The sequence below is a fragment of the Primulina eburnea genome, chromosome 3 (assembly GCF_022965805.1).
Source record: "Primulina eburnea isolate SZY01 chromosome 3, ASM2296580v1, whole genome shotgun sequence".
Taxonomy (NCBI): Eukaryota; Viridiplantae; Streptophyta; class Magnoliopsida; order Lamiales; family Gesneriaceae; genus Primulina; species Primulina eburnea.
In genome coordinates this window covers 12,744,529-12,757,117 of record NC_133103.1, presented here as the reverse complement: position 1 = coordinate 12,757,117, position 12,589 = coordinate 12,744,529, and the positions used below count along the sequence as shown (strand labels likewise).

Below are 12,589 nucleotides of genomic sequence, written 5' to 3'. Positions count from 1 at the left end.
ACATTTAATTAATCGAGGTAATTTAAAATAAAAGCTTAAAATTGTATAAATGTGCTTCTTTTTTAAAAAAAATTTGCTTGTTTATACATACCATACTGCCTTGGCTTTTATTAAACACTGGGTTGGGTTGAAGGAAGATGATTTTTTTGCTTTTACATGAATTTGAGCTCATGTTTCTTTCTTAAAATACAGCTTTTATTTTACTTCATCTAAATTTATAATTCACCTGAGTTGTGATGATAGCAAACATATACCTCTAGTCGTTTTTAGTTGGAAAACGAATTTGTTATAATTGAATCTCAGACTCGATATATTGTCATACTTTTGAAACGTCGTAACAATTCACAAATCATGCTTATTTTAATTACACGCCTACACCATTTTGCATCATTAAAACTGTTGAAGTAGCTGACATCGTATCAAACCACTCTAAAATATTCTTGACCCTATTGACCGAAATTTTTTCTATAAGCACATAACTTTTATAATTAACTATATAAATATATTTCTTTTTTTCTACCAATCATTGCACTCTTCAGCTTTGTGACTTTGTAATAAAGGATGCTTTAGGGTTGCTGAGGATGACTGTAAATCGCTCGTTTCATCGAACCCAACCATCTCCTCTTTCGATTTGCCCCACATCACCGTGTAGAATCCAATGGTTATTACCGTGGCTCCGATCACGCTGTAAAGTGTTCGGTTTTAGCTAGATAACATGATTACAGCTCAATAATTTGACCAACCGATTTGGGTTTTTTAGCCCCAAACCATTCAAAAGTCAGTCCTGTGATTCGGTTTGTCGAGCTAAATTGGCAGTGCTTTCGAGAGATCTCTCAACAGTAATGTTTATATCTAGCTTACCTTCCAAGATAAAGAGTGTCGCCTAGGATGATGACTCCCATTGCCGCAGCTATAGCAATGGAAAATGGCTTAAACATAGCAACATAGACTGGCCCTCTCACGTGCAAGACCCATGCACGAACAGCATTGTTCAAACAACAGCCAAAAACACCCTGTTGGAAGCTCATTCAATTGAAAAAAGTTCATAAGATCAGAGAAGATTAATCATATCGGCCAATATGAATTAGATAGTGTCTTGGTTTGCTACTAACGGAGCATAGGAAAGAGGCCAACGCGACACTAGGCGTGATCTCCCATTTGCTGGAATCTGGTTCCACAAAGAATCCAAGAATGCCACCTAGAATGCTCACGCATAAGGTATAGGAGAAAACTAGCGCCAGTTTGGCGGGATATTCCTTCAAAATTTGAGTCTGTGCATGCATTCACGATAAACCATTTAATCCTAGATAATTGTAAGTTTGCCAAGAGAAGAATTAACAGCACTAGACCAAAAGATTTTTACAAGTGGTTCTAGAAATGACTTGTATTTCCATCCGAATCGAGTCATCGGGTAGGGGTGGTTCGTACCATAACAATGTACCAGAGGGGGACCAGAGAGTACTCGACCGCAAGAAATAGATTGCCAATCGTCCAATTTGATCCCAACGAACTCAGTAGTGAAACACGAGAGACTTGTGTGGAAGTAAATAAGATTGGGCCCTTGTACAGAGTCACCACTAAGGCTCCTGAGATTGAGACCATAGAGCCGATTATTTTGGCCTTGCTTGTCGTGCTCGATAACTCTATCTTCTCCATTCTGCAAAAATATCTCAATCCACTTTCCAAGATAAATCATGACCCACCATCATCGTAGAAAATATCGAGCTACAACGGATTTTACTTTTCATTTTTTGGGAAAAAAATTAGTGGGCATTTCTTTGGGTTTTAAATATTGGAAGTATCTCTATATGATCTTTCAAAATATAGATGCGCAACCAATCGATTTTAAAAATGTAACCCAAAAAATAAAAAAAATCAATCAGACAGAACGCAATCTGTCCTCTTGTATCCATATAGTTGGCTAACAAATTAAGGCCTCCCTCTTCGTTGATAAAAATCCAACGAAAATGCTGGAGAAAAGAGCTATTGCTTGATATGACGCGACCCAAGAATGATCAATTATTGAAAAACAATAATTATTTTTAAACAAATTAAATGCTGAAAAAGGAAGAGGAAGCGCGACAGGACCTGAAAATAAAGGCAAGCACAAAAGTAAAGGCCGGGACCAAGTTGCTCATTGCCAAAGCACGCGTGGGAGAACTGTAACTGATTCCGGTGTATCCCATGATCTGCGAAGTATACCTGCATTCACCGAAAAAAAAAAGAACTCTATAAAGGATTATTTGGTTAAATTGTAAGATAATATCCGTGAAAATATAATATAATTTTGCACACCCGATGACTCCGAGGAGAACGATCTTGAGCAGTATGGAGAAACTCAACGGTGGCAGAGCTCGTGATCTACGCGATTCGCGGCAATTTTATCGTTCAAAATTCAGTTTACGCGATCAAATTATAAGAAATCGTATTAACCAAGTCAAAAGAGAGATATATATTAAACACATCTGACCGACTCGATAAGAACGACGACGGGAGGAGAACTAGAGCTGCGACGGCGTAGGCGTAGACCACAAACATATGGCGGCTCATACCACTGCGGGTTGCGAGCTTGTAGAGTGTGTTGAGGCCGACGTCGGTGCACTCCATGACCACTATCGCCGTGAACGGCAGTACTTCCCGGTAGCAGAAACTTCTGGGGTTCCTTGCTCCTCCGTTTCTCGCCATATCCTCAGCTCCTTTGTGTTGCTTGTGGCTTCCAAGCGACGCTGCAGATGCTCGAAGCAATTGTTGGTTATGTAAACTTTGACTACCAGACAGTGTGAGTGGACAAAGGATTGACTTAAATTGAAAGTCTTCGGACAATATCATGGATAAATTTATTAATATTGTGTTTTTTTTCCCTAGCTAGTATAAATATTATTTTGATATAAAATTAATTATAAACAAATTTAGAACAATATTCTCCACTGGATATATTTTATTATATTTATTCATTTTAACTCAGATTTAACAGATAGTAAATATGTAGCTAAATATTGAATATGAGTCCTAGGTGATTTTGTAATCAATCTACACTCTATTATAAAATAAATTAAATCGTTTTGTGTAAAATTTTGCATGTGATTTTGAATAGATAATCTTTAAGGTAATGGATTCAACATTATTTTTTGCGAGTTTGAATTTATGTTGTTTTAAATTATTAGTACCATTTTATTTCATATGACTAAAAATAATTTCATGTTCCTTCCTTAATCTCTTCCCCGTGTTTATTTCAGTTTGACAAAAACTTGTGTGAGACGGTCTCACAAGACGTATTTTGTGATACAGATCTCTTATTTGGGTCATCCATGAAAAAATATTACTTTTTATTGTGAATATCGGTAAGGTTGACCCATCTGATAGATAAAGTTTCGTGAGACCGTCTTACGATAGACATATTCTTTCAGTTTTTAGTTTATGCTTACACGTGTTGTTAAATTCCATATTGTTTCTTTTACATCCATGATAAAGATCTTGGCTGAATTTATTAACTTTGTCTGCTCCTTAGACTTTTATTTGTTCGACGTACAATTCCTAATTAATGAATATTGTTCGATTTTTTTTTTTTATTTTTGCAGAAAAACATTTGCCTTTGATTGTTGAACAACTTGCAAGACTCCTTATTAATTGAAGCTCGTGTCTTCCTTATAGAAAGTGGAGAACTTTAAAATTCCGATTCTTTGTAATCAGGGACATGACATGCATGTATCTTTTTGGCTATGCTTTCCAAATTATATATTTTTTTATTTAATTTTCTTTAACGTACCGAAAGTGTCTTCAATGTATATATATATAGAATGTTGTAACGTCTTGTGATAATATGCAATATAATAATATCGCACACAAATAAATAAATTTAATTAAAATTAACACATAGATAATTATGCACAAGTGTGTTAACTTGTGTTATGCATCAGCTAGAAATAATCAATAGAAAAAAATCAAGTTTACAAAACCAATAATAGTGAAGAAATAAAAAGAAAACTATATTCTTTAATAAGTTAATAAAGTAAATTGAATCATAGAATATCAATAACAAAAACAATCAAAACACGATAATGCAAATATGTGAGACCGAAATTCGTAGCAACAAAATAATTCTTTAATCAACATTTTATATGGTTGTTATCTTCAAATGTCTCTAACATATCATGGAAATACATTGAAAAAATTAAATTTAGAGTTTAAGAAACTTAATATTCTAGAAATGCATAACTCATACATAAAATTTTATATAAAAAAAATGGAGATAAATTACGTCTTTCAAAGCAAAAACTTTTCCTTTCAATCCATCATTTATGTTTTTCTGGACAAAATAAAAACCAACAAGTTCACGCATGTTGATGCAACTCTAAGCACCTCCATTGAACTCCGCCTGAATTTGAAAACATTTATTTCTTGAATTTGATCAAGTTAGCCTGAGTGTTGTTAATGGTGTTAGACAAGACGAGAACAAAAACATCTATCACTCATATTTAATGAGAGCATTAAAAACAAGAAAACTAAGCATGATTACAAAGATAAGAAATGATCCATGATCAGTTTCATCTCCCTTCAGTGTCTTCATCCTCCTTTGCTTCAATATCTTCATGAGTGCCAGAAGGTCCGACCTCATAAGTTAGTGCATTGCTATCTCCTTTTTTTGTCCAAAATTATCGCCCACGCCTGTCTTGAGCTATTTGGGTTTCAATATTGAACAATCAATTATTTAGCTTTAACGATTTGCTCAAGTACAAAGTAAATCTTGGCTCTATTATTTGATTTTGGGCTTTACCTGGATCGATACCTCTTTTAGAAATGAAGCTCGGTCCAAACTCTAGACCCAACAGTTCAAGGCCCACAACACAGCTCATCATCTTATCTGGAGTGTGAGGTTGACTAATGCGCCGTTCGATTCTGCGCCCGCTGTGGCTGTGGCTTGGATATTCGTTTCCTTCCCCGTATTTTTCTGAACCTTATCCTTTTCTCTTCAATCGTTTTCTCACAGCCTGTCTTCATTCATTTGTTCAAGATCCCTATGTTTTTTCTAATCTTTTGCTAAAGTTGGAACTAAGTTCTTTTACCAATGGCAGCTATGATTTCATTCCACCGTTGTCCGTTTTCACATTTAACAGTCACCACGAAGTTTGTTGCCCATAAGGTTCCACCTAAGTGTGGCAAGAATTCATCTTTAAATGATTCTTCGACCCGGCGGTGTAAACCTCTTTGTTCCTCTCAAAAGCCGAGTTCGTTTATCCCTGCAGCTGAACAGGCAAGCTCTCCTCCATTTCATCCTATTTCAAGAATGTTTTCTCGTTACAGCTCGTATACATACATGCTTCATGATTTTTCTTGTTTCATAGATTTCGTGTGGGTGATGAATTGTGAATGATGATACTGGCGTGTGTAGTTTTTGCCAGAAATTCGAAGTTTAATATGGGGTTTGATATGATTTATGTTTTGTAGAGAGATGGGTTTTCTGCAATAAAAAAATGTGCCATTTCCGTGGCACTTGCAGTTGGGTTGATTACCGGTGCTCATGCATTGGGATGGCCAGAAATGGCTAGTGCCAAAGCTATTTTTCCAGCATTGCCAGATGTTTCGGTTCTGATTTCGGGGCCGCCAATTAAGGACCCGGGAGCGTTGTTGAGGTATGCATTACCTATTGATAATAAGGCGATTCGGGAGGTTCAGAAGCCACTTGAAGATATTACTGAAAGCTTGAAGATTGCAGGTGTCAAGGCCCTTGGTTCTGTGGAAAGAGTGAGGAACCTCAATTGTTTCTATGATCTTATTTGTCATTTGTTATGTTATGAAATTAAGAATTTGTTTTTATAGAGGGGTGTTCTTACTTTTCACAATTTAAAATAAAGTTGACTTTTAGCATTTGCTTGGAGCTGTAGAATGTCAGGCAGGCATCAAGGAATTTGAAGCAAGGTAGAACCTTGATTGTCCAAGGTCTCGCAAAGTCAAAGGTTGACGATGGGGTTGAATTGCTCAACAAGCTGGAAACAGGATTCGAGGAGCTTTTAAATATTGTGCAGGACAAGAATCGCGATGCTGTTGCACCTAAGCAGAAGGAGTTGCTTAACTATGTTGGAGGGTGAGACATGAAATCTTTGTTGCTCATCCATTCGAACATGAACTGACACCTAACCTATAGGTTTATAGGGAATGCTATGTTTCTGTTATAACGCTCGGATTAATTTAAACAAGAGACCTGTTAGCTCTTAAACTCAATTGTTTCTTATCATTTTTCATGTCGTGGATAAATTAAATATACCTAACATGTTGGCTATTTTGGAATCCTGCTTGGTTATGGAGTTCATGTCGTCCCCATCATCTCACGTTCAAGTTTCATGTTGACCCTTTTTCCATCCATGTAAGATAAGCGATGCATATAGTCCAAAGGTTCTAGTTTATATCACATAGGTTGAATCTGAGTTCATACAGCTTTGTACAGAAAATTATTTGTGGGTGCTGTGCCTTTTAAGGAAATCTATTGTGATGGGATTTCTTGTTGTTAGAAAACTGCTGATAACCCGAACCTTCTTGATTTCCAAATGTTCCCCTTAGGTCTAGGAAAACGGGAAGAAGTTGCAAACAAGAAGTTTCCTAAAATAAGCTATTCTTATTTAAATCCTTGTCATTGACTGCAGCTGAGATCTTCCTGGGGCATTGGGTTTCTGCAGTGTTGAAGAGGATATGGTGGATGGCTTTCCTTATGAAGTGCCTGACGAATATAAAGATATGCCGCTACTGAAGGGGAGGGCTACTGTCAATATGAAGGTCAAGTTGAAGAACAATCCTAACATGAATGAATGTGTATTCGGTATTGTTTTGGATGGTTATAACGCCCCCGTAACTGCTGGAAACATGGTGGATTTGGTTGAAAGGCATTTCTACGATGGCATGGAGATTCAGAGAGGTAAAAATGGGTCAAGAAAGCAGATTTTCAGTTATTCTATGCCATCATATACATTGTTTTTGTGATGCTCGATGTGATATTTCTGTTTCTTTTATAGCGGATGGCTTTGTAGTCCAAACGGGAGATCCTGATGGTCCCGCAGAGGGTTTTGTTGATCCCAGTACCGGTAAAACCCGCACAATTCCTCTCGAAATTATGGTGAAGGGAGAAAAGGCTCCGTTCTATGGTGAGACTCTGGAAGTAAGTTTGTTATTCACAGAGCCCCCCTAAATTCCATGCTTCTCCAGTAAGAAATTTAAGTGCTGCCGTTCTTGGACAGGAACTTGGTCTATACAAGGCCCAAACAAAGCTTCCGTTTAATGCATTTGGAACTATGGCCATGGCTCGAGAGGTAAGTTGTGACTTGTGATCCATCAGCAATGTACCCAAAAATCCATTTAAGAGAGAGGTGGTGAACAAGTGAGATGATTCAATTTAATTTTGGGCTGGGGCGGGGGTGACAAAGTTCACTTTTTTTAAGAAAAAACTACACCGAATGGAATTTTTTTCATGGAATGGAATTTTTTCATGGAGGCAGATGTAGTGTATCCAGTCTTTTATCTCGGGTTAATACTTAATAGTATGAAACGTTCCCCAAGTCATTCCATGCTTTGTTTCGACGACAGGAATTCGAGAACAATTCAGCTTCTAGCCAGGTATTTTGGCTGTTGAAAGAGAGTGAGCTAACTCCTAGCAACGCCAACATACTGGATGGTCGCTACGCGGTGTTTGGGTATGTAACAGAAAACGAGGATATTTTGGCGGATGTAAAGGTTGGAGATGTGATAGAATCAATGCAAGTTGTGGCAGGCCTGGAAAATCTTGCAAATCCCAGCTACAAGATTGCTGGATAGATCACATATTTGGGCTGTCGATTCAAGGATCCTCTGAAAAGACTTGAACTTCCTTTTTATTGAGCAATGCTGGTACTTTGTCTCAATGATTCAGTAAATTTTGTGAGTGATGTATTGAATTTATCTCGAGAAACATTGTGGGATCGCAGTTTTTAGCCGTTTTTAGAGTCATCGAGTGGCCAATTGGGCTGGAAGTAGATTCAATGTGTATTGAGTTGCTCGAACCTAAAATTTTAGGGAAAAAATAAAATATATTGTGGCCCTATGAAATTAATTGTTGAATATTTTTCGAAATAAAGATAAGCATGTAATTGTAAGCTAATTAATATTTGGAAGCGAAAGCATATTTGTATCAGAACTGAGTGGTTTATGACTACATAGATAAACAATGACCAGCGTATTCCTCTGTTGGCTCCAATGCTTCATTTGTAAATTTTTTTGGATGTGTGAGTAACTAGGAAGAATTGGAATATAAGTCAATTATAAACTTGAATAAGGGGAACGCAAAATGATTCACTGGGAAGCCCTTTGAGTCGAGTACGCAGCAAGAACTGGAGACCGCAGTTTGTTGACAGGAAATTTATTTTGTTGTCAAATGATTGCATTATGTTGTCTTATGATATGACAGTACACTCCTTTAATATAAATTTGAAATGTGTCATTAGTTCGCATAAGCATATTCTAATATGACTTGACTTTCATTATGATTTAGAGAATCTTCCTCCTTTAGATTGCCTTAGCCTTTTGATTGAATTTGATTTCTTTCTTTCTTTTCTTTTTTATTCGGAGTCCAAGCACCCGCAGTAATAATCAGATCTTGAGATTTCCAACATCTTTTCTGGGGTCATTCTCTCAAGCTTGTTCTGCCTTGACGATGCAAAATTGTTTCGATTCTGCGGGTCTGAAGCTAGGGGGTAGTCTTCCAGTTTATGAATCTGTGATCTCATCTTCACATACAAGCTCATTGTTGCTACACAGTATCCGTAAGGATCTTGTACACCAGTTTGAGGGTTTTTTTTAAAAATATAATATTTTTAAAAGTTATTTATTAAAATATAGCAGATTTAAAAGTTTTACAAAAATATAGTAATCCGGAGGTTGGATTTCCGGATTCAGAATCTGCAGCAGTCTGACACGGATTCTCCGTCGGCGACGGTTTAACCAAAACCGTCGCTAATAGCGACGGTATTCCAAAACCCGTGCCATTTGCCACGGTTTCACAACAACCGTCGCTAAGGCAAGGATTTTCTTCCTTTTTGACAAATTCATTTCATCCTTCAGCTCAACTTTTTTGTTTCGACACTCTTCTTGAGCAGTATTTTTTCTTCGGTACGTGTCTTTTTTTTTTATATATAACAATTCAGTGATTCTCTTTCCCTTATAAATTGCGTCGATCGTGTGCTTAACGGAATTCTTAATTTGATTTGATAGTTTTCTGTCGCATATCAGAATTTGAGGGAATTGCGCCGACTCTCAGTAATTCAGAATTTGATTTTTGAGAATTGTGTTGAGTATCAGAATTTCGGAGAATTGCACCAAGACTAATTCGAATTTCTGTTTTTTCTTTCTACATTTAATTGTTTTTTGTATATTATTTCTGATAATGTTTGTAATTTATTGCAGATGTTAAACTCCGGTAGCTGATATAATTACAAATTTCATATTATCACATTTGAAAAAGTAATTTTAATAATTTGTTATATTTTAATTATATTATTTATGTTGTATTACTGGAATTATAAATTTTTCAGTTACATTATACTATTATTATAATTTTATTTTATTTTTTATTTTTTATATTAATATAATATTAATTTTGTAATTTTGATTAAATATGTGTACGGCCAATGTCTTTGTAATATATTATTATGTGAAATAAATTATAACTTTGTGATTGTGATTGAATAAAATTCTTTGATTCATCAATTTTATTATTATTGAATTAATATTGTTTTATAATTTTTGTTTTTGTAATAAAGCTTAACTTTGACAGGTTATTTCATACAAGTAAAATGTAGCAGATTTTAAATTTAATATATTATTGTTATGGAATTAAATTTATATGTGAAATATCGTTATTTTATTTTTTGAGAAATTAAAATATATTTTGAGCTGAAGGATGAGATAAATTGATATGCGACAGAAAACTATCAAATCAAATTAAGAATTTCGTTAAGCACACGATCGACGCAATTTATAAGGGAAAGAGAATCACTGAATTGTTATATATAAAAAAAAAAAGACACGGACCGAAGAAAAAATACTGCTCAAGAAGAGTGTCGAAACAAAAAAGTTGAGCTGAAGGATGGAATGAATTCATCAAATACTCGGTGCAATTTATAGGCATGAGAATAGGAGTAGTAAGAAAATCCTTGCCTTAGCGACGGTTGTTGTTCAAACCGTCGCAATTTGCGACGGGTTATGAAATACCGTCGCTATTAGCGACGGTTTTCCGACGGAGAATCCTCCTGCGCTTTCTAAATCCGTAAATCCATCCTCCGGATTACTATATTTTTGTAAAACTTTTAAATCTGCTATATTTTAATAAATAACTTTTAAAAATATTATATTTTTAAAAAAAACCCCCAGTTTGAATGTCGTACCAATACGGACATAATATTCATTTTCTGGAGAGTAAGGATTACAATAAAATTAACTGATAAAGCAGGTTAAAAGCCACTCACCCAAGGTGTGCTTTCGTGATATATTTCAGTGAGTTGCTGAGCTTGCTTGTCTTCATCAATGGCAGATATTTTGCTGTATCCCTATAGAAAAAGTCGCAAGACTAGAAACACTGTTATAAATCTATGGTTTAGTTACATAACTTCCCGAAGGCCTCAATTCGGGAATCGTTTACTATTCTAAACGCCACACCCAAGTTGTAACAATTGGAGAAAAGTAAAATTCAATCTTCCGATGATTAATTTCAATAAACTGATCTCACCAAGGTTAAGTGTTTTTTCACCTTAGCAAGCATTAATAGCCGTGACTTTCTTATTCAAAAACTAAGAATGAGCGCTGATTCTTTTTGCTACCTTACATGTGAACTTTATCTTTATTATATCTTGATTTCGGTATTAGGATTTTTTAATTGTATCAAGGGCCATCGATGCGATCTTTTTTGTTTTGCCTACCTTTTGCTTTTTACATCTCAGTTTTCTTTTCTAGTTTTTTCCTTGAATTTTGAATACTATGTTATGTTCTCAAAATTCTACGTGTCGACACTTTGAACATAATCCCAATACTTGGGATATGCTTCAGCTTAGGACATCGAAGACTCCTATTCCATCACCTTTACCTTTAGATCCTAACCCTTGCAGGCTTGAATATCGCGAGACTGTTTGAAATTCTTTGAACTTAGAGTTTATAGCTTAATGCTAAAATCTTGTGAAATCAAATCACTGAGTATGACATATGATGACATAAAAGGCCATTAAAAGAGTGCTGGCTTGGCTGAAAGTGCTTGCCTGATCAATAAAGTTGGATACTCCACTTCCAGGCATTTGAGATTATGATCTAGACCACGGCCTACAAGGATTCTGGATTTTCCACCTCTAAAGCGGATCTGCCATATTGGTTCACCATTGCATAGATAATCCTAAATTTTTTGCTGAACTTGTTTGAGAGGCATTGCATCCCTCATATGTTCAGGCCGTATGCCTGTTGTTTCATATCTGAAGAAATTCAATAATTCAGATATTGTTGGAATTTATTGATGACATAATACTTAGTTTTACCATAAATCTTTAACCTATAGTTTGTGACTGGAAGTTGTGGCCTGACATACGTATGAAAGATTTTCTTTTCATACTCGTCAACTACGAAAACCCTTGCACAAAGATTCAAGGATCCATCACTGCCGCCACCAACCATTTTGCATGCCAGAGCAACCACTTTTCCTCTGTTATTATCAGTCCTTACATCATCTAGGACGCCTAAATCATTCTACGTAGCAAATCCTGGGAAATCTTTCAGGATTAAATTTTATATAATTTGTATGAAAAGGAGGTAGAGTTATATGATCCTTACGTTATTTTGACGCGTGAATTGGCATGTCTGCTAATGAAACCGGATAGCATACCGGTTGTTAAGGATATTTAAACAATGTTCACGGCCTTGTTCCTTGAATACCTTTTCACATTCTGCCTTTGGCAAAGGTCCTGAAAGATATACTCACATCTCTTGACTTTAAATTCTAAGTTTACTGGAACGTATAATAGCAGTTGAGAGATTGAAGAATACCAATTAAATGCTCTCTGAGAGATTCAAATGACCGACAGTGCTTTTTATAAACCCCACATATAGGTTCATGATTTGAATGATATGAAGTCCTCATATGCTCAACCAGATGCTCCATTTTGTTGAACTGTCTATAGCATGCAGCTCATTTGTTCCTGATGAGCAAGTATCCAGTGATTTATGTATCTTTATTGTAAATTGATCGAATCAACTACCTGTTGATGGTAACTGATCATTGTTATCATGGCATTAAAGTGTTAAACTTACCTTAGATTCTCAGAAGTCTCATATCTGCTTTCCATGGTTATCCGATCAACGTCCTCTGCCAAATTAGCGTCTAACTTGAGAACTTGGAGCACTCGAGGAAGAGAGTTACAATATGAAAGGTATTTATATATGCTGCCTTAGATTCGAAAGAATCTCCTACGTCCTTAATTACGCCATTAGTTGCGTAAGTGCCGGTCTCCTCTTCTTGATTGCTCGCCGGCGTGTGCCACTCACCACTGGTTAACCTAAAACTCTGGGGCAACTTAAATGCTTCGGGACCCAT

At 35.9% G+C, this 12,589-nt stretch overlaps 2 protein-coding genes and 1 pseudogene across 2 annotated transcripts; 1 reads left to right on the top strand and 2 right to left on the bottom strand.

Annotated features, from left to right (window-relative positions):
- Positions 1-322: 322 nt before the first annotated feature.
- Positions 323-2,817, bottom strand: LOC140826535 (WAT1-related protein At3g28050-like). Its single transcript, XM_073188915.1, has 7 exons — positions 2,471-2,817; positions 2,296-2,361; positions 2,089-2,202; positions 1,429-1,657; positions 1,113-1,271; positions 862-1,013; positions 323-685 (listed from the first exon to the last, which is right to left on the bottom strand). Exons 1-7 carry the CDS (start codon positions 2,683-2,685, stop codon positions 517-519), a joined length of 1,104 nt encoding a protein of 367 aa, XP_073045016.1. The 5' UTR covers positions 2,686-2,817; the 3' UTR covers positions 323-516.
- Positions 2,818-4,896: 2,079 nt separating this feature from the next.
- On the top strand, positions 4,897-8,074 carry LOC140826534 (peptidyl-prolyl cis-trans isomerase CYP38, chloroplastic-like). The gene is made up of 7 exons (XM_073188914.1): positions 4,897-5,251; positions 5,446-5,742; positions 5,883-6,082; positions 6,672-6,907; positions 7,005-7,147; positions 7,227-7,298; positions 7,573-8,074. Exons 1-7 carry the CDS (start codon positions 5,066-5,068, stop codon positions 7,798-7,800), a joined length of 1,362 nt encoding a protein of 453 aa, XP_073045015.1. The 5' UTR covers positions 4,897-5,065; the 3' UTR covers positions 7,801-8,074.
- Positions 8,075-8,252: 178 nt separating this feature from the next.
- LOC140826787 (uncharacterized) lies at positions 8,253-12,589 on the bottom strand (annotated as a pseudogene).

Excerpts from the sequence above, each read along its gene's own strand:
- LOC140826535 (XM_073188915.1), bottom strand. The coding sequence starts at position 2,685 with ATGGCGAGAAACGGAGGAGCAAGGAACCCCAGAAGTTTCTGCTACCGG. Across the intron at positions 2,362-2,470 it reads TCGTCGTTCTTATCGAGTCG|ATCACGAGCTCTGCCACCGT; the intron begins GTCAGATGTGTT and ends CGAATCGCGTAG. Across the intron at positions 1,658-2,088 it reads GTGCTTGCCTTTATTTTCAG|AATGGAGAAGATAGAGTTAT; the intron begins GTCCTGTCGCGC and ends ATATTTTTGCAG.
- LOC140826534 (XM_073188914.1), top strand. The coding sequence starts at position 5,066 with ATGGCAGCTATGATTTCATTCCACCGTTGTCCGTTTTCACATTTAACA. Across the intron at positions 6,908-7,004 it reads TGGCATGGAGATTCAGAGAG|CGGATGGCTTTGTAGTCCAA; the intron begins GTAAAAATGGGT and ends TTTCTTTTATAG. Across the intron at positions 7,148-7,226 it reads TCTATGGTGAGACTCTGGAA|GAACTTGGTCTATACAAGGC; the intron begins GTAAGTTTGTTA and ends GTTCTTGGACAG.